General features: G+C 37.5%; 1 protein-coding gene across 3 annotated transcripts; it reads right to left on the minus strand.

The window, feature by feature from the left end:
- Positions 1 to 2,143: 2,143 nt before the first annotated feature.
- Positions 2,144 to 20,332, minus strand: ttc39c (tetratricopeptide repeat domain 39C). Of its 3 annotated transcripts, none has more exons than XM_084417940.1 (15): positions 19,967 to 20,332; positions 19,668 to 19,848; positions 16,399 to 16,447; positions 12,776 to 12,904; positions 12,561 to 12,672; positions 10,216 to 10,582; positions 7,316 to 7,484; positions 6,721 to 6,814; positions 6,408 to 6,515; positions 6,213 to 6,322; positions 5,542 to 5,665; positions 5,341 to 5,438; positions 4,864 to 4,968; positions 2,781 to 2,819; positions 2,144 to 2,698 (listed from the first exon to the last, which is right to left on the minus strand). In XM_084417940.1, the coding sequence occupies exons 2-15, from the start codon at positions 19,802 to 19,804 to the stop codon at positions 2,609 to 2,611; spliced, it is 1,731 nt and encodes a 576-aa protein (XP_084274066.1). In that variant the 5' UTR covers positions 19,805 to 19,848; positions 19,967 to 20,332; the 3' UTR covers positions 2,144 to 2,608. The 3 variants fall into 3 exon arrangements, with proteins under 3 accessions (XP_084274066.1, XP_084274067.1, XP_084274068.1); XM_084417941.1 differs by having other exon boundaries at positions 19,668 to 19,819; positions 19,967 to 20,250; XM_084417942.1 differs by lacking the exons at positions 2,144 to 2,698; positions 2,781 to 2,819; positions 4,864 to 4,968 and adding an exon at positions 5,097 to 5,264 and having other exon boundaries at positions 5,322 to 5,438; positions 19,967 to 20,277.
- Between the last annotated feature and the right edge of the window lie 1,778 nt (positions 20,333 to 22,110).

Below are 22,110 nucleotides of genomic sequence, written 5' to 3' on the forward strand. Positions count from 1 at the left end.
AAGAGAGAGCGAGTCCACAATACTGGATGACATAATTAAAAAACTATACACAAAATATTGATTTTTAATAATTTATTAGCTCACCAAATGCAGAACTTACACGAAGAAAAAACTTTCCTAGCAATGTATAGCGCTGCTGACTTAAATTCTTTTTGAAAAAGTAGCGATTCATTTTTAAAAAGAAGCGATTCATTTTGGAAAAAGTAGCGATTCATTTTGGAAAAAGTAGCGATTCATTTTGTAAAAGTAGCGATTATTTTTGGGAAAAGTAGCGATTCATATTTTTTTCTAAAGTAGCGATTCTTTTTGAAATGTTTATAGCTATTAGTTTTAAATAAACTCATTTCGGATGGAAGTAGCCAACAGTTTTGAATATATGAATAAATAGAAAAAGAAGCGATTCATTTTGGAAAAAGTAGCGATTCATTTTGAATAAAGAAGCGATTCATTTCTAAAAAGTAGCGATTCATTTTGGAAAAAGTAGCGATTCATTTTGAGAAAGTAGCAATTCAATTTGAAAAAGTAGTGATTCATTTTTTAAAGTAGCGATTCATTTTTAAAGAGTAGCGATTCATTTTGGGAAAAGACATAAGATTATTCAGATCCTTATTGTATTTATGTTTTTTTTACTAATGCATCAGTAAAGGCGTCTAATTAATAGCTAACAACAAAAAAAAAAAGTTCCAGGAAAATAGAATTGGAATAGAACTTACCATTTGAGCTCTGCAAACTCCTGTCTCAAGCATCATAAGTCAATAAACACACATGAACTCATGTACAGTGTTTGATGGCAAGTTTCGTTATTTATTATTGAAATTTCCTAATTATTTTGTCCTCACAAGGTATAAATACCCTGAACATCCAATATTGACACATTTCACAGTGAAGACATATTTTGAGCTTCAGATCGAGTTACTGAGAGAGAGACCAGAGGGGATTTTTCCATAGAGAATCATGTACAGTAGTGAATTAAGTCCACTGAAGGGACAGACATATTACATCTATGGGGCCAAGAAAATAAGGTGGTGCAAATTTCACAACAATTTCACAATATATACACACTCAAAATTATTTCAAGTTATTTAGAGGCGACATCATCAAAAGGAGATACTGATGTGCTGTTAAAAGTCTACAAAAAATAAGCTTGGGCCAAGAATATTATTACAGAACATCTGGCACAAAAACCCAAATACAACATACAGTTTGTCAAAACCAAGGTCCAAAATGAAATGACCTCCTCTGGCCCAGAGGAAGACCGGTAGGTAGTTGTGCATGGTTTTCACTTCAGAAAATGTCTGCTGTCCAGCAGAGGACAAGAGATCGAAAGTTATGGCAAAGATGCTGCTGTTCTCAAACTTAATACACAGAGGTACAGATGAGATGAAATTAGTCAAATTTATGTTCTAGCATCACCAGAGGAACCCTGACGTACTTTAGACCTTGTGACCCCTTTGTAATCGTCAACCCTAGTGTTAAAACTTTGCAATAAATACAATGAAAACAGCCAACTTTGAATGTAATGCATTTTAACCTGTAAAAGTAGACTAGTGAGTAGACTAGACTAGTGACAAACCGCTATAAATGCCAGACCTATTCAACAACCAATATTTGACATTTTGGCATGCTTGGAAGAAAAAAAATTTTTTTAATAATAAATGACACGAAATGTTTCTTGAGCAGCAAATCAGCTTATTAGAATGATTTTTGAAGGATCAAGTGAAACTGAAGATGCGGATAGTAATAATGCTGAAAATTCAGCTTTGCATCTCAGAAATAAATTATATTTTTAAATTGATTCAAATAGAAAACAGTTATTTTCAATTGTAATATTTCACAATATTAATGTTTTTACTGTATTTTTTTTATCAAATGCAGCCTTGATGAACATTCTTTAAAAAAAAAAAAAAAAAAAAAAACTTGACTGGTAGAAAAAATAAACAAATAAATAATTCATTATTACAAATTTTTGAGTAAAATAATGTAAAATCAATTTTTAGATTTTACAAAAATTGGGCTCAAAAATAATAATAAATTAACATAATTACACATTTTAGTAAAATCAGAGCACTGGCCATTTCAGTCTCATATCGGTCGATCACTTGACTTCATAATGGTGCATACAATCTTGATTTGACATATAGGTAAGGTTGGATACTCTTATTTATTAAAGGGTTAAAGCGTTACACAATACATTTTTAATTTTATGTGTTAATGTTATCTATGTTCTATCCCATGCTAATGTATTTTGTATGATAGCCCAAGCTATGGGAAAGGATCTAACCAGCTGGTCTACTCAATTTATCGTGTTTCTTTGTGAGTTACGTTTTTCTGCACTTCCGATCAATCCTGAACACACAAAATCTGTGTATCTGTACTATGATGTGGGTGTAAATGTGAACGTGAAAATTCAATATCATTGGGATTAACAGCTACATCAACAGTGATTCAATACTAGGCGGAAAAATATTGGCGAACACGTCCTCTGTCAGCTGAAGTCCACTGACTTTTGGTTTCTCCCTCCAGAAAAGCATTACTTTAAATGGCTTTCGGTTCGAAAAGTGCTGGACAGGAGTGGTCAAAGTACGGTGCACTTGGAGGTCGGACTGGGTCAGTGAGGGACCACTTCCTTTATGGAAGCGAGGGCAGAATGGATACGGACATGCAGTCTGTTCTCAAAGTCGTACCCGGTGTAGTTCTCCTGCAAGCAAAGGTAGTCACCATTTAATCTCAATTTACTGATGTATTCAAGATACTAAAATCGCAGACAGTCATGGACTTACCTTGGCCTGAAGCAGTAATGATCTTCCTTTACTCAGAGTCTTAGGGCGAAAAAACAATAGTAAGTATATTCAGAAAAGATATATTTCATAATATAAATCACAAATGCATAATATCAATCCCGACTATATTTTATTAAACTTCTAGCTGGTTAATAAAGAATATACAAGAGACACATCATGAGATTCATTCATGTTAGAGCGGTTATAAAATAAAATAAAAACCTAGGTAAAATTTAATCAGGACAAACTTAGATGTTGGCTCGAGAAAGACAGACCAGAAAGTCTAAAGTGGTTTTAAAAGACTAAAGTTTAAAGGTTTCCAAAAGGGATGCACCGATACCGATATCAGTATCAATACCGGTTTAAAGGTTTTCAGAAGGTTTTCAATAGGGATGTATCAATATCGGTTTAAAGGTTTTCAGTAGGGATCTACCGATACCAATACCAGTATCGATATCGGTTTAAATGTTTTCAGTAGGGATGTATCAATATCGGTTTAAATGTTTTCAGTAGGGATGCACAAATACCAATACAAATATCGATATCAGTTTAAAGATTTTCAGAAGGTTTTCAGTAGGGATGTATCAATATCGGTTTAAAGGTTTTCAGTAGGGATCTACCGATACCAATACCAGTATCAATATCTGTTTAAAGGTTTTCAGTAGGGATGCACAAATACCAATACCAGTATCGATATCTGTTTAAAGGTTTTCAGAAGGCTTTCAGTAGGGATGTATCAATATTGGTTTAAAGGTTTTCAGTAGGGATGAATCAATATCGGTTTAAATGTTTTCAGTAGGGATGCACAAATACCAATATCGATATCAGTTTAAAGGTTTTCAGAAGGTTTTCAGTAGGGATGTATCAATATCGGTTTAAAGGTTTACAGTAGGGATGTATCAATATCGGTTTAAAGGTTTACAGTAGGGATGTATCAATATCGGTTTAAAGGTTTACAGTAGGGATGAATCAATATCGGTTTAAAGGTTTACAGTAGGGATGTATCAATATCGGTTTAAAGGTTTACAGTAGGGATGAATCAATATCGGTTTAAATGTTTTCAGTAGGGATGCACAAATACCAATATCGATATCAGTTTAAAGGTTTTCAGAAGGTTTTCAGTAGGGATGTATCAATATTGGTTTAAAGGTTTTCAGTAGGGATGAATCAATATCGGTTTAAATGTTTTCAGTAGGGATGCACAAATACCAATATCGATATCAGTTTAAAGGTTTTCAGAAGGTTTTCAGTAGGGATGTATCAATATTGGTTTAAAGGTTTTCAGTAGGGATGAATCAATATCGGTTTAAATGTTTTCAGTAGGGATGCACAAATACCAATATCGATTTCAGTTTAAAGGTTTTCAGAAGGTTTTCAGTAGGGATGTATCAATATCGGTTTAAAGGTTTTCAGTAGGGATCTACCAATACCAGTATCGATATCGGTTTAAATGTTTTCAGTAGGGATGTATCAATATCGGTTTAAAGGTTTTCAGTAGGGATGTACCAATACCAATACCAGTATCAATATCTGTTTAAAGGTTTTCAGTAGGGATGTATCAATATAGGTTTAAATGTTTTCGGTAGGGATAGACCGATACCTCGGTTTGAAGGTTTTCAGTAGGAATTGTATGGTTACTAGGTTGTACCAGATGGTTGCTAGAGTTTTGCTAGAACATATTATCATATTGGTAGCATGTTTCAGATAGAAAAATGCTGATATAGAAATAGAAACAATTATATTATAAATTCATTTTTTATTATTATTATTATTATTATTATATATTATTAATTAATAAATTAATTATATAAATTTATATAAATATATTATTATTATCATCATCATTTCTTAATGAATAATTCTAGCTGGTTAATAAAGAACATACAAGAACCACACCATGAGATTCATGTGGTTTTGGTGTGATTTTTTAAATAATACCACTCAAATGTTTCTAAAAGACACTTCTGATTGCACGTAAAGAGTGTCAAGGTTAAAATAAAGTCTACTGTAAACTGAGAGATGCAGAAATACTTAAATATAGTGCCTACAAACTGAGAATAAATTGATTCTGAATGTCATTTACCTCAGGTTTAGCCAGTAACACACAGCCCAGCTCATAGCAGGAATATGGCTGCACATAACTGTTATTCAGACGGCCGTATTCATCCTGTGCTGCCAGCTGGAACGACTACGAACAAAATCAAACCAAATCAGTATTAAGCACTCTATGTGAGCGGATAAACAAGATTAAACCTGTGCCAGATCATTCCAAACATTTTTTAAGCTTGCCATCTTCTGCATTTTGTAACATTTGTCCCCTGAAATCTATTTGTAAACTGTTTTTGGGTACTAGGAAACTATTTTAAGACATTTTCCTCCCTCTCATTGATCCTCAGCATCAAATATGTCTGTTCTGTTACTGTACCTTTAAGACATGTATAGGTAAATGACCTTAGTTTGCATGCACAACGAGTAACAACAAACCTGATGTGACTGAACAAACCTGATGTAACTGAACAAACCTGATGTGACTGAACAAACCTGATGTGACTGAACAAACCTGAACAGCATCTTTAATATTTCCAAGACATTTCTGAATAGCACCAAGCAGCAGGTGTTTTAGTCCCAGGCTTGAGGGGTCATCCAGCCCCTGTAGCACTGAATACAGCATCAAGATCAGTGTTATAATGAGGGAAGAGAGGCGCTCAGAGCTGACTGACAGGATGCATTGCATCTCGCTTTAAGTCACGGTTCTCTTTACCTTGGTTCATAAGCTGGAGTTTGGAGGAAGAGCAGTTTGGAAGAGCTTTCCATAAGTATAGCACCTCCACAATACCCAGAATGCAAAGCTCTCGAGTAAGGGGGACTTTCCTCAGTTTCTCTGCCTAGTGGGACAAAAAGTAGAAGAAAAGGTTTAGAAATAACTAATAATAAAATAAAAATAAATAAAAATGAATATAAAATACTTGCATAATAATTAATAGAAAAATAATTAGTTATGAGTAAAAAATTCTAAATAACTATGATTGTAAAAAATAGTACATACATACATACATACATGCATACATGCATACATGTATATATATATATACATAAATATATTTTATATATATATATATATATATATATAAATTAATTACTAGAAAATACTATATAATAAACAAATAGATCAACACGCAAGTAAAAATGGTTCATACATTCAATATATTTACATAAGCTTAGCATAATTAATTTCATATTAATATAATTATTTGTAAATTATAAATTGCACTAAGTACAATTTTATATATATATAATTTGTAGTAAATTATAGTAATTATGAGTTTGAGTTTATATATAAAAAAATGTTTACACTTATAATAACTTTATTAAAAAAATATTATAATTAATAAATTGTTGGAAAAAGGCTTGATATAATAGAAAATAACTCACTCTTTTCAGTGCAAACTGCTCAATCTGATTGTTCTTGCGTTTAAAAAGCTTCTGGACATCTCGAAAAACAGCTTTGGCTCCCTCTAGATCACCAGAAGCCCCCTGACACACTTTGGGTTGAGACGTAAAAGCTTTCGTTAAAACGGTTATTTTAAAGAGACGTTTGAGAGAGTTTGACAGAGAACATAATCTGACCTCCAGTGAGGTAAGCATAGTAACACTGCGACCATCGGGATTCATTCTTCAGTCGCTCAAAAGACCTGAAGGCATCTTCAAAGTTCATCTCTATCATGCTGCACCAGCCTGCAAATGGAATGATGCATGAAAAACTGAAATATTAATTGGTCGGAAACTTTGTACATACGATTAAGTGCATATGTTTTTCTAAATGCATATTTTTTTCTAAAATGGCAGTTCGAAATTCAATCATATTATTTATTTAAACGACTATACTTTCCAAGCACCGATTCTGTTCCATCTAAAAAGTAAGACAACTACGAATTTGTACCTATTTCATAGAGGCACACGTGTTGAATCTCTCTTTGGTCTGAGGCGAACTCCAGAGCATCCTGAAATGATGCCAGCGCACTGTTGATTTGGCACTGAAAAAGAAAAGAAAAAGATACATATAGTATCAAATCGATTAATTGCATCTATCATAAAAGTTGTGTATGTATATATTTATTTATATATATGTATGTGTGTGTGTGTGTGTCTGTCTGTTTGTATGCATGTACACACACACACACACACATTATATATTTATTTAAATTGATTTCCTTTTACTAGATTTTCTTCTCATTTTTTAGACCATGTTCCTGTGCCCTGATTTAACTTGTGACACATGAAACACCGCATCATCTTGTATCAATAGAATTTAGTTTTTCTCTTTGTATTCGAGAAGTTTAATATTAATGGTTGGCTTTGGATGCCTTCCACTGCATCAAACACAGCCACTAAAAGAAAGTAATTGCGGTGGTTGCATAGTAATTAAATATCCTGGAAGAATAAACCGCACCATTATTTCAATTATTTGATCATGTCAATGGATTATCAAGCACCTGCTCTTATGAAACAGTGATGCGAAAGCCCTAAATGCCCACCTCTAATCTCTGCACACGTCCCCTGAAGAAGATGAAGAGAGAGGAGTTTGGGTAGACCATTGCCTTCTTCTGCAGAATGGCTTTAGCCTCCAAGAGCCCCGCCTGCGAATCAGAGCCGTCCAGGGCAAAGAAGGGCTGCACTACGGTGTGGTACCACAAGAGAGCCAAACTGAGAGAGATAACATGAGAAAAAAAGTGAAAGTATATATAACAACACAGTTTAGATGTTTATTAGTTGTGTTTGCTAATATATTTGGTTTGAACAAACTGCACAAATACTACAGCGACGTCGATTCGAAAAAAGCAGCATCTGAAGAGCAATTTGGGAGGGTTTGTCCCAGGTTGGATTAAGTATGCTTAAATTCATCTCTATTATTAGAGCTGCTCCGCAATCTGTCAGCCCCTGGCCATGAACAACAACCGAGAATAATGCATCTCAGAGAAAAGAAAAAAGGCTTAAGAGCAATTCAGTTCAATGTAGTTAATAGTTCAGGAATTAAATCTAAACTCTAAAAAAAAAAAAAAAAAATTAACTAGTTTCTTCGATTGTATGAAAATTTTACGGTACGAATTGCCATATTTCTAGGGTGTTAGAAAAACGGGTTGCCAGTGCATTGCTTTGAGGAAGCTAGATTGTTCTGGGAGGTTGCTAGGTGGTTAATAAGGTGTTATGGATGGTCTTGCTACTAATAATGCAAGTGTGTTGTGGATGGTTGCCAGGGCGTCGCTATGTGGTAGCTAGATTGTTCTGGGAGGTTTTTAAGCCATTTCTAGGGTGTTCTATGTGGTTGCTAGGCTGTTGCTAGGTGGTTAATAAGGTGTTATGGATGGTCTTGCTACTAATAATGCTAGGGTGTTGTGGATGGTTGCCAGGGCGTCGCTATGTGGTAGCTAGATTGTTCTGGGAGGTTTTTAAGCCATTTCTAGGGTGTTCTATGTGGTTGCTAGGCTGTTGCTAGGTGGTTAATAAGGTGTTATGGATGGTCTTGCTACTAATAATGCTAGGGTGTTGTGGATGGTTGCCAGGGCGTCGCTATGTGGTAGCTAGATTGTTCTGGGAGGTTTTTAAGCCATTTCTAGGGTGTTCTATGTGGTTGCTAGGCTGTTGCTAGGTGGTTAATAAGGTGTTATGGATGGTCTTGCTACTAATAATGCAAGTGTGTTGTGGATGGTTGCCAGGGCGTCGCTATGTGGTAGCTAGATTGTTCTGGGAGGTTTTTAAGCCATTTCTAGGGTGTTCTATGTGGTTGCTAGGCTGTTGCTAGGTGGTTAATAAGGTGTTATGGATGGTCTTGCTACTAATAATGCTAGGGTGTTGTGGATGGTTGCCAGGGCGTCGCTATGTGGTAGCTAGATTGTTCTGGGAGGTTTTTAAGCCATTTCTAGGGTGTTCTATGTGGTTGCTAGGCTGTTGCTAGGTGGTTAATAAGGTGTTATGGATGGTCTTGCTACTAATAATGCAAGTGTGTTGTGGATGGTTGCCAGGGCGTCGCTATGTGGTAGCTAGATTGTTCTGGGAGGTTTTTAAGCCATTTCTAGGGTGTTCTATGTGGTTGCTAGGCTGTTGCTAGGTGGTTAATAAGGTGTTATGGATGGTCTTGCTACTAATAATGCTAGGGTGTTGTGGATGGTTGCCAGGGCGTCGCTATGTGGTAGCTAGATTGTTCTGGGAGGTTTTTAAGCCATTTCTAGGGTGTTCTATGTGGTTGCTAGGCTGTTGCTAGGTGGTTAATAAGGTGTTATGGATGGTCTTGCTACTAATAATGCTAGGGTGTTGTGGATGGTTGCCAGGGCGTCGCTATGTGGTAGCTAGATTGTTCTGGGAGGTTTTTAAGCCATTTCTAGGGTGTTCTATGTGGTTGCTAGGCTGTTGCTAGGTGGTTAATAAGGTGTTATGGATGGTCTTGCTACTAATAACGCAAGTGTGTTGTGGATGGTTGCCAGGGTGTCGCTATGTGGTAGCTAGATTGTTCTGGGAGGTTTTTAATCCATTTCTAGGGTGTTCTATGTGGTTGCTAGGCTGTTGCTAGGTGGTTAATAAGGTGTTATGGATGGTCTTGCTACTAATAATGCAAGTGTGTTGTGGATGGTTGCCAGGGCGTCGCTATGTGGTAGCTAGATTGTTCTGGGAGGTTTTTAAGCCATTTCTAGGGTGTTCTATGTGGTTGCTAGGCTGTTGCTAGGTGGTTAATAAGGTGTTATGGATGGTCTTGCTACTAATAATGCTAGGGTGTTGTGGATGGTTGCCAGGGCGTTGCTATGTGCTTGTTAGGGTGTTCTGGGTAGTTGATAGGCTAAGTGAATAAGGTGATATGGATAGTCTCACTGTCATTATGCTAGGGTGTTATGGATGGTTACAAGGATGTTGCTATGTGGTAGCTAGATTTTTCTGGGTGGTTGCTAGGCAGTTGCTAGGATGTTCTGGGTGGTTGCTAGGCCATTACTAAGGTGTTATGGATGGTGGTGCTTTACGATCGACTTTATGGAAGATCTGTAAGTCTATGGGGTTTTTTTCACCCATTTTAAAAGTCTGTTGATAACTGACTTGATACATTTTTTAATGTTCAGTTTTCCTGTTCAATTCTTCAAAAAAGCCATACTTATGTTCAGTAGTAATGAGTAGATGAGTCTGTGCTGGCATTTGCTTGCACATGCTCAGATGACCTTACCCTCTAATGCCCTTTATCTCTAATTGACCTTTCAGATGCCATCAATTATGTAACCCCAGTGTGAAACCAGTTCAGCGGTATGCCAGCATGTGCTCATGAATACACTTCACTGCACAGCACAGCACATCAAGGACGAGGGATTTTATGCTGCCATACAAGCGCAAAACATTTCCACAAATGCTAATAACCAAGCATAAAATCACGTCAAAAGTGAAAAATGTGTTTGCTTACGTGGCGAGTGGTGCTTTCATATCTTTGCTCTCGCTGGCGTATGCTAAGGAGGCAAGACCTTGGTGACGGTCTCCAGGGAAGCCCAGCAGGTTGACGATTTTGAGCAGGTGTGGAGGCACCATCGAAATACACAAGTGAAAGAGCCCATAGCCAAAGCTGACCGAACCCTTCAGGCGATCCAGAACCTCTTCTGTTACCCGGCCGCCACTCTCAGTTGATGTGTTTTGGTTGGCCTGATCAGAGGCCAGCGCCCCCTCCTGATCAGAGGACCGTCTCCGGCAGGCTTCCTGCAGTTGGCTGATGTCGCTGTAGCATTTGTTGTACATTTTCCAGGCCTTACGGAGGATCCAGCCTCCTTTGATGTATGCTGATGGGCGACAGGTCATAACGACGTTAAATTAAAGAAAATGTCTGTACAACTCTAAAACTCAATGTTCTACAGGATTATTAAAGGGATACTCCACTTTTTTTGGAAATAGGCTCATTTTACAACTCCCCCAGAGTTAAACAGTTGAGTTTTACCGTTTTCGAATCCATTCAGCCGATCTCCGGGTCTGGCGGTACCACTTTTTAGCATAGCTTAACTACAGTAGAGTCAAGTTTTAAATAGGAAAAATATCGAAACTCTTTGGTCATTTTTTTTGAGAGAGATGCTAATGGTCTTGTCCGATTCAATGATCTATGCTAAGCTATGCTAAAAGTGGTACCGCCAGATAGGGTGACCACCTGCTAATAAGCCCAAGGGGGGACAAGGGGTATGTTTCTGAGGGACAATGTGGGACACTGCCTGGCGCGGCGGTGCCCCACTGGCAGACTCACTGATAGTGGTTTACCCATTTCTAGCACATACCACCTTGCATAATATTAATAATGCCCTATTCTCCTAAACGTGTAATTTTTGATGTATGCTCATGAATAGGCCAACCAATGTGTATTTTTTTTCTAAATAAAGACTCATAATATTTTGAACATTCAATGAATTGACAGATGAACTTCCACTTAAGATTTACTATTTAATTTATTTTTCATTACAATTTATTTACTTTAAATAAATTAATAAATTATAATATAAATGTATAGGATTAACAGGAATTGTAGTTGCTCAACACCACAGGAACAGTTAAAAAAAAGTATTTAAAAAAAAAATACGATTGACTTCGTATTCCCCTCCCTCCATGTCCGATTGAGAAGGACGTTTTGCAAAGGTCACAAAAAGCCCTCTCGGTATCCCCTCAACACCTTTCAGCCACAAATATTCATTTCCCCATTCTTGTTTCTTGTACTCACACCTTCTCTTTTTAATTGATGATGGCGTTGCCTCTCAGACAGTCTCTTTCTCGAATTTTTCGAATTGGAAAGCGCGCATCTAAAAGTTCCTTCCTTCCCAGTGTGTCTGGTATGCGCGTGCGTGCGCTGTCATGACAACAACGAAAAAGTTGACAACAACCTAGTCAGCAGTTCAACTGAGGGGTTTGTGTGGCAACAATAGCGTGCTGAAATGTCAAGTAATGTTCGTTTGTCTGCTTGGGGCTCGAGTATATAGAGCGACCAACTGTTTTTTTGAGCAAGCATAGATTATGCGTGACACGGTCTCAATTTGCGTGACGCGTGAATTGGGCTTCAAACGCTGTGCGCGCACGCGCTACGCGGGACGGGTGGTCACCCTACTGCCAGACCCGGAGATCGGCTGAATGGATTCGAAAACGGTAAAACTCAACTGTTTAACTCTGGGGAGTTGTAAAATGAGCCTATTTCCAAAAAAAGTGGAGTATCCCTTTAAGCCTTTTAAATATTGCTGGTGACAAGCTGAATCATTTTTAATAATGTTAATCTGTGTATAGTTAAATTAATTTAAAAAAAAATGTAAAAGGAAATAAAAATATATTTTCTTAATATTATTTTCCCCATGTAAAAAATGTAAAATTAAGGAAATTAAATTATGTACAATAAAATAAAATAATAATAATTGCATGATTGAGCCTTCTAATATTTTGGTGACATGCTGAATTGTTTTTAATAATCCAAATCTGTGCACACTTAAAGTAATTTTTTTTTAAAAGTTATTTTCTATTATAATAATCTTAGTATTCATATCTCAATAATAATTATTATGAGTATTATTAATGATTATAAATAATTTTCAAATATAAAAAAAATAAAAATAAATCACTTTTAAAATGTTCTACGGTTTAAAAAAATATAACGGGACACACATCTGCACTTCTATACTCTCTAATATTTCAAGTTTGTTCATAACTCCCCCCAAAAACAACTCTACATGTTGGCATGCAAATTACATTTCAAGCTGGTTTTTCAAATGTAAAACTTAAACATGCGGAATCCACCTGAGAGTTCCTGTTTGACGAAGGACAGCACGGCGAGATAAACCTGGCAGTCAGCCACGATGATCTGCCTCTGAAGACGATCCACAATAGCCACTGATCTCTGCGAGTCCATCTGGCACAGAGATAAAAAGCACGAAAATGTGAAGAATTTTAATGTGAGGAATCTGCATTCCATCCGCTCCTGCTGCCACACACTCAAAAACAAACAAACTCACGCTCTTCTTGATTTTGTTGCGGATGGTCTCGATGACGCCAGTGTTGTCGCTCTCGCAGAGCTTTTCAGTAGTCCTCAGGTCATCGCTGGCCATCTGCATTTTTTCCTCCTCGAATGTCATCATGGCGTTCTATGATCATACGAATATTAGGGCTGCACAATGTTGGAAAAAACAATATTTGTTGCAATAATTTTGACCAGATGACCTGAATAGCTATATCTGGAAAGAATGAATCATACTAAAACACAAGTTATCAAACTCAAAGACTAACATAACTCTTTACAAGAACCAACTTAAACCTCTTTCATCTTCAGAAAGAAAATGACACTAAAAATGGAAGAACAGATGCATCACAAATTTTTAAATAAATCTAAATGAGAAGATTGAGGACACCAAAATCTGTACACGCCCCTCAACAGTTATACCGTTACTTTCCATAACAGGAAGACCTTGTTAAAACATGACAAAAATGGTAATATCATTGTCGGAGGTCATTTGAAAATACAGAACAGACAGTCCCAACAAAGGGCTTTTTCTTAAAGTCTTGGTGGAACGGAAGCCGTGACAGATCCTTTTTTTCCCGTATTGTGACGTGCACTACCGGTCAAAAGTGACATCATAATGACAAAATCACAATTCACAACCTGAGGCACCAGCCTTGACATAAGAGGTTGTGACAAGGTCTGTTCCTAAACTCTTGAGGAGAAACTCATGCTTCGTTTGTACTGTATACTGGACACTGCACAGAAAACACTGGCCTACTACCTTTTTAAACAATAGAATGTGAAACAGTATGCATTAAACAACAATAAACATTTAGCCTTTTGGGTATTCCATGCAGGCAATGTAAACTGTAAAGTATAGTGTTCTATTCCCATATATTCCACACATTACCATCATTACATTAAGGGCACTGCAATAGAATAGAATAGAATAGAATAGAATAGAATAGAATAGAATAGAATAGAATAGAATAGAATAGAATAGAATAGAATAGAATAGAATATCCTTCAGGAAAGATATCCTATGAAAGCAAAAATAAAATTAATAAAATTGAAAACAATGTGCTATGCTCAAAAAAAAGAAAAATCCTTTAAAAATATCCTATACAAACAGAATGTTTATTTGCTATTCTCATACAAAATAAAATAACAATTTGAATAAAAATATATATATATTTTACTATAAAAAAAATCTAAATTAAATTAAAAAACAATATTTGCTATTCCTAGAAAAAAAAAGAAAAGAAAAAAAAGAAGGAAAAAAAAAATCACTTCAAGAAAATAAAACACTTATTTGCTACTCTCCCATCAAATAAAAACAACAGAATAAAAAATTCACTTCAGGGATTTAATATCCTATAAAAATATAGAATAAAATTTCAAACAATTATTTGCTCTACTCCTATAAAATAAATAAATATATGAATAAAAATACAATTTCCCTTAAAAATATCTACAAATGTAGAATAAAATAAAAACATTTTTACATGCTATTCTCACACAAAACAAAATAATAAAATAATTTCATTTCAGGGAAAAATATCCTATAAAAATGTAGATTCAAATAAAAAAAACAATATTTGCTGTTCTCCTATAAAATCACTTCGGGAAAAACAATATCTTATGAAACAGATTAATTAAAAAAACATTGCTACAGTCCTATATAGTCCTTAAAGGGGTCATATAATGCCATTTTTGTACAAGCCAATATGATTCTTTAGGGTCTAAATTAAAAGTTTGTAATATACTTTAATTAAAAATTAAATCATTTTACCTGGTCAAAAACAGCTCTGTTTTCATTCTTTAAATGATAATGAGCTTTGCTCACCCCGCCCCTCTGTTCTGTGCGTACACCGTTTGTAATAATAACACAATAACCATAACGCGTTGTTCATTATAAACGTGGGATTATGAATTATATTGAGAACGTCGTACATAGAAAACATGCCGTAATGTACTCTGAGTGTAAACCTTAGCCGCATTAATCGTGAAGCGTGCTAGCGATTTGCAAAGATTAATATAAATATTAATATAAAGGTTAATAAAACGTTACACTCACTTCTTCTTCTGGAGGTGCAGCAGGAACACGAATAGTTGGTACCGATCCTTTTTTCAGGAGCAGCTTCTTAGCAAAACCAGCTTTGTACTGAGCCTCGTTTGTAAAGCAGTCTGGTGTGTGAAATGATTCGCGCAAACATGAAAGCATTGACGTTGATCGTGGGGAATATTCCCTTCGAAAACAAAACTCAGCCACTGCGTCTTCAGCGGTTCGGATTTAGGAACATCAAAATGACTGCTGTGTTCCTTATTACACCCAAGAACAGAACACCACAATCGCTTAGACGCATTCTGCTCATAGACAGTGCTCCAGCGTATCAACAATGACCGCGCCGGTCCGTGCGGACTATGATTGACAGCTCGCTCACGAGCGAGGGCGGGTCTGTGTTGAAACGCTGCTGTCAATCAACAATCGTGGGAGGGTCGGCTTGATTTGAGACGGGGGAAAACATATAAGGAGATTTAAAAAAAAAACACTGGATGGATTTTTATCATTTTATGATGGTTGTGTACAGGCACTGCCAACACACATTTCAGTACAATCAACTTGTAAAAGTGCATGTACCATTATATGACCCCTTTAAATAAATAAAAATATTTCACTTCAAAGAAATAAAATATCTGATATGAAATAAATGTTGAATAAAATAAAATAAAAAAATAAATAATTCTGAACATAGTCTTATTTCCTTGCCAGGTTTTCACTTCCTGTCCTCTCTCTCCTATTAATGGCCAGAATGAAACAAGAGCAGCGCTGCAGGAAACAGCACCGCGGTTGGAGTATGAATGAGAGCATTTGCTGACTGTGTCATATAACAGAGATGGACTAGGAATGATGGGCTGATGTCAAACTAATTAGACAAGAAAACGACCTTGGGCTGTCCAGCTAATGTTACCACTACAGCTATTCTGTTTTTCTCAGCATGCTTTGTTAAACAGTTGGCTACTTGCCCCAATGCATACAGGGTTAGCGGTAAAACTAGCTTAGTGGCTAATGTTCTGGGCAAGTATGAGCTTGAGGTTCAAACCCGAAAAGGAGTTTCACAAACTGCCGAGTTGCTAGCATTACTTTCAGCCAATTCTTTGCCAAGCGTCCTGGAAGTACTAACTAAGGGTACGTTTACAGGACAACGATGTACTAAAAATGGAAAAGTTTTTCCAATTTTTTTTTTTTTTTCACGGACAGACGACAAAATTGTCGAAATGATCCCCCCCAGGCAAAAAAATGCAAAAATGCTGTATTATTCATGCCAGGCCAGTAGGTGGCGATGTCACTTTGTAAAGAAACGCTACTCGCCAATAGACTGAACACGTAATACCCATGCACATTTGATGTCACCGTTTTCACAAATTCACGTTTTGTAGTTTAAATGGAGACAATACCGGTATCGTTTTCACAAACGTGCACTTTGAAACCCGTTTTCAAAAGTTTGCATCTTCAGGCCCCCAAAACGCAGTTGTCGTGTAAATTAATGGACAAAACGCATAAAAAGTTTCACATTTTTAGTTGAAAACGGTGTCGTGTAAATAGCCCCTAAAAGTCTTTTAATGGAGTTCACTTACCAAAAAACTGACAAAACTGGCACCAAAGCTCATCAGAGGACTGTGGGTCCTGCAGACAAAATAAGGAATCATGGGATAATCGCAAACCTTAGGTGATGAAACACACTAACAAGTTTAGCCTCTTAAAAAACACATTCCAGAAAAAAGAAAAGAAAAAAGAAAAAACATGGTAAAATGCATTTGTTTTGGTGACAGAAAGCAAAACAAAAATGAATACTACTTCATATGAATTAATTAATATTGAATAAATATATACATTTTATACATGTGGCAGGGATGTGTAGAACTTTGTGAATGATACGTAACCCTGCTCATAAGATTATATTTCACACTAAACAAGGAATTACCGCATATAAAGCCAAAGCGCTAAGCTCCTAATAGCATTAAACCTAATATCCATGATTATCTGTATCGTTAAGAATGTCTTAAGTAACAGTTTCGTATGATATATAAACCCTCAGGCTTCACAAATAATTATGTACCATATTTCTTCAATTTTAATGCATTCGTTTAACATCTGATTTACCATTAACCATCCGCAAATCAGCAACAAGTCAAACAGATACAAAAAAATAGGCCCTATTCCACTCAAAAAGGTGACTTTTTATCTTTCCATCTCTATGCGTGTATATTATCAGTCTGTGTTATTGTGCAAGTTGGCGCCCATGCCTAGGGCTACATCAACCAGGCAAACAGCCATTCATCTAGTATGTACCCATCATTTTATTTATTTGATGTTGACAAAGAGTTGTCTATGTTCTCACGAGAAGGTTTGGCTGCATTCTCCTTATTTTTTAAAAGCATTTGAGGTACAAATCCCATGATTTTTGTTGTGAGAACAAAAATTAACAATGTTCAAAAGTTAGCATCCCCTTTAATATGGGGATTTTGGATCGTTCCACCTTGACTGTATCCAACAATTATAATCATAAAAATATTAACAATATATTGAATTAATATTCTTATCATTGTAATAAGAAGCTATTCTAAGTATTTACCAATGTTATTTTATTATAATTGAGATACTACTATGGCTCTTATTAAAATTCAGATTTTTTTTTTAAATATATATTAGTTTATTTGTCCATTTTGGTAGTTTTTATTAAATTTTTTTGTCTATATAATTTTTTGACTTTTTTTATGGTTTTACTTTTAGTTACCTATAATAACTCTTGTATTTACTTTACACTTTATATTTAAAGTTTAATTAATTCAAGAAGCACAACCATTCAACCCTGTTACCTGACTTATTTTTAATGGGAAATAAACATTTATCAATATGTAGAAACCACCATTTGGTCCTGACTGAGTTGCATCAATTACCCATTCTGTCTTTATTTTCAATAAATAAAGACTATAAATTTTGGTATTTATTTAATGTACAGAAAGTGAGACATGTTCCAAATTATGGTAACAAAAACAGAATCCAGGAGGGATATATTTGACTTAATTTTATGCAAGTTTATATACAGGTCCTTCTCAATAAATTAGCATATTGTGATAAAGTTCATTATTTTCCATAATGTAATGAATAAAATTAAACTTTCATATATTTTAGATTCATTGCACACCAACTGAAATATTTCAGGTCTTTTATTGTTTTAATACTGATGATTTTGGCATACAGCTCATGAAAACCCAAAATTCCTATCTCAATAAATTAGCATATTTCATCCGACCAATAAAAGAAAAGTGTTTTTAATACAAAAAAAGTCAACCTTCAAATAATTATGTTCAGTTATGCACTCAATACTTGGTCGGGAATCCTTTTGCAGAAATGACTGATTCAATGCGGCGTGGCATGGAGGCAATCAGCCTGTGGCACTGCTGAGGTGTTATGGAGGCCCAGGATGCTTCGATAGCGGCCTTAAGCTCATCCAGAGTGTTGGGTCTTGCGTCTCTCAACTTTCTCTTCACAATATCCCACAGATCCTCTATGGGGTTCAGGTCAGGAGAGTTGGCAGGCCAATTGAGCACAGTAATACCATGGTCAGTAAACCATTTACCAGTGGTTTTGGCACTGTGAGCAGGTGCCAGGTCGTGCTGAAAAATGAAATCTTCATCTCCATAAAGCTTTTCAGCAGATGGAAGCATGAAGTGCTCCAAAATCTCCTGATAGCTAGCTGCATTGACCCTGCCCTTGATAAAACACAGTGGACCAACACCAGCAGCTGACATGGCACCCCAGACCATCACTGACTGTGGGTACTTGACACTGGACTTCAGTAATTTTGGCATTTCCTTCTCCCCACTCTTCCTTCAGACTCTGGCACCTTGATTTCCGAATGACACGCAAAATTCCAGTGCTGCTTCTCTGTAGCCCAGGTCAGGCGCTTCTGCCGCTGTTTCTGGTTCAAAAGTGGCTTGACCTGGGGAATGCGGCACCTGTAGCCCATTTCCTGCACACGCCTGTGCACGGTGGCTCTGGATGTTTCTACTCCAGACTCAGTCCACTGCTTCCGCAGGTCCCCCAAGGTCTGGAATCGGTCCTTCTCCACAATCTTCCTCAGGGTCCGGTCACCTCTTCTCGTTGTGCAGCGTTTTTTGCCACACTTTTTCCTTCCCACAGACTTTCCACTGAGGTGCCTTGATACAGCACTCTGGGAACAGCCTATTCGTTCAGAAATTTCTTTCTGTGTCTTACCCTCTTGCTTGAGGGTGTCAATGATGGCCTTCTGGTCAGCAGTCTTACCCATGATTGTGGTTTTGAGTAATGAACCAGGTTGGGAGTTTTTAAAAGCCTCAGGAATCTTCTGCAGGTGTTTAGAGTTAATTAGTTGATTCAGATGATTAGGTTAATAGCTCGTTTAGAGAACCTTTTCATGATATGCTAATTTTTTGAGACAGGAATTTTGGGTTTTCATGAGCTGTATGCCAAAATCATCAGTATTAAAACAATAAAAGACCTGAAATATTTTAGTTGGTGTGCAATGAATCTAAAATATCTGAAAGTTTAATTTTTATCATTACATTATGGAAAATAATGAACTTTATCACAATATGCTAATTTATTGAGAAGGACCTGTATGTGTGTGAGTGTTTAGGATAAAGAATTGCTTAATTGATGATGATGATGATGATGATGATGTTTATAGCTGGAAAAAATCAGTGTTCATTTGTAGCCTATTGAAGCATGTCCAATATTTTGGTTATATTAAAATGAATAGAAAAAAAAAGACAGGGAGGCCAAATAATTTGTCTCCCATTAATGCAAACAAGGCCCATTTTATAATATAAATAATAAAATCATAGTTCATATTAATCTCAACCTGTATCTCTTGAAGAGCTCGTCGCTTTCTTTGAAGCCATTATTGAGCAGCATGTTGATGCCTTGAAACGCCAGCTCGGCGTCATCGATCTGCTCGGCGCTCTCTTCAACCTGCTGCGGGGAATCAGGGCCTGCCATCCTCTCAGTTTACTCCTTTACACGCAAAAAAAAAACTTGTTCCGCTGTAAATAAACCGAGGAAAAGACAGTCTTGTTGTTTTGTTCGCACGAGAAACGCGCCGAGTAAACAACAATCACCACAGGCGCGGCGCCGTGCGAAATGAAACTATATTTCCCTTACCACTGCAGAGCAAACCGCTGGTGAAATGTCGTCTGGATATAGCTTGATCCCTTCCGTGTCCGATCTGCGGTGCTAAGATGTTTTCAGATCCGCATTCGTCCCCTCCATCAGGCCGCCGTTAGCTATGAAACATCAGCTGGTCGTTCGCATAGCAGCATCGCGCGTTACGCAATATTAAAGGCGCAACAGTCAAAGAGAGCAGTGACGTTATTGTCCCGTGTGCGCTTCTCATTCACCCCACACTGAGGTGTTGTAGGTGATTGAGCTGATGCTGCTTTGAAAGAGAAGCTTGACAGCTTCCTCTGGAGTCTAGACAATAACACGCCCTTTGCCTCCAACCAGGAAACGACTAGCACGTTAACCCTTGCAGTTTCTCTGCCTAATTTGAATTCATCATAACTCGAATCTTTTGAATCGGTTCACCAAGAAGAAGGGTGCGTCCAAAATCGCATACTTCCATACCATATAATTGGCACACACAAAAAACAGTATGTGACTAAAGAAGTATGTCCGAATTCACAGTATAAATGAGTAGGAAGAAAGTACCTGGTCTACTACTTAGGGCGAGATTCTGAAGTGTGCATATGATGGACACCTTTCTATCCCATGAGGCCACTGGAGAGCATTTGTGAATGGCACTGGCAGTGAAGCTATGCTGGTAGATCACATGATAAGGGCAACATGGTGAATTTAGCACATTTTACATTATTTATACTACACACATTCATACTGTATAGAACTGACTTTTTTAGCAGTCATGAAGCAATTACTTATTCAAAATAAGTACCAACTCAAGAGAGTATGCGATTTTGGACGCAGCCGATGTGTTCACCGATCCGTTTTCTGCTTGTCAGTAGGTGACAAGTGAGTGCATTCATTGAATAATTCACGATTCTGTAACACTGATACCAAAATAAGTTTTCTTTGAAATTTGGGTATCTACAAATCCACAGCTTTAATTATTTTGCGGAAGGGGGAGGGGCTATCAGATTCTAATGCTGAATGACAAAATAACCTTATAAAATGCACACACAACATGGTTGAGTAGGCTACATAGTGCATAAGTACATAGTGTATAGGCCTAGTGCATCATTTGGGACCCAGCTAACAATTCAATCAGTGGAGGGATTGAAAACAAAGTGTTGTCTGGATATATTTACATTTTAGTATGAAACTAATTCGATTAGTGAAGGGGGCGTGTCTGTTCGTTAGTTTCAGCCAATGAAATGTGCCTTCACAGTTATTCCATCCATCCATCTTCCTCCGCTTATCCGGGGCCGGGTCGCGGGGGCAGCAGTCTAAGCAGAGATGCCCAGACTTCCCTCTCCCCGGACACTTCTTCCAGCTCTTCCGGGGGGACACCGAGGCGTTCCCAGGCCAGCCGGGAGACATAGTCTCTCCAGCGTGACCTAGGTCTTCCCCGGGGTCTCCTCCCAGTGGGACGCGCCCGGAACACCTTCCTGGGAAGGCGTCCAGGAGGCATCCGAAACAGATGCCCGAGCCACCTCAGCTGACCCCTCTCGATGTGGAGGAGCAGCGGCTCTACTCTGAGCTCCTCCCGAGTGACCGAGCTTCTCACCCTATCTCTAAGGGATCGCCCAGCCACCCTGCGGAGGAAGCTCATTTCGGCCGCCTGTATCCGGGATCTTGTCCTTTCGGTCATGACCCAAAGCTCATGACCATAGGTGAGAGTAGGAACGTAGATTGACCGGTAAATCGAGAGCTTTGCCTTGCGGCTCAGCTCTTTCTTCACCACGACAGACCGGTACATCGACCGCATTACTGAAGAAGCTGCACAGATCCGTCTTTCAATCTCCCGTTCCATCCTTCCCTCACTCGTGAACAAAACCCCAAGATACTTAAACTCCTCCACTTGAGGCAGGAACTCTTCACCAACCTGAAGTGAGCAAGCCACCCTTTTCCGACTGAGGAAAATCATGGCCCTTTTCATGGCCTCGGATTTGGAGGTGCTGATTCTCATCCCAGCCGCTTCACACTCGGCTGCAAAACGTCCCAGTGCATGCTGAAGGTCCTGGCTTGATGAGCACACGCACAACATCATCCGCAAAGAGCAGAGATGAAATCGTGTTGTCACCAAACCTGACACCCTCCGGCCCCTGGCTGCACCTAGAAATTCTGTCCAT

Source organism: Rutilus rutilus, assembly GCF_951802725.1.
Source record: "Rutilus rutilus genome assembly, chromosome: 8".
NCBI classification, from domain to species: Eukaryota; Metazoa; Chordata; class Actinopteri; order Cypriniformes; family Leuciscidae; genus Rutilus; species Rutilus rutilus.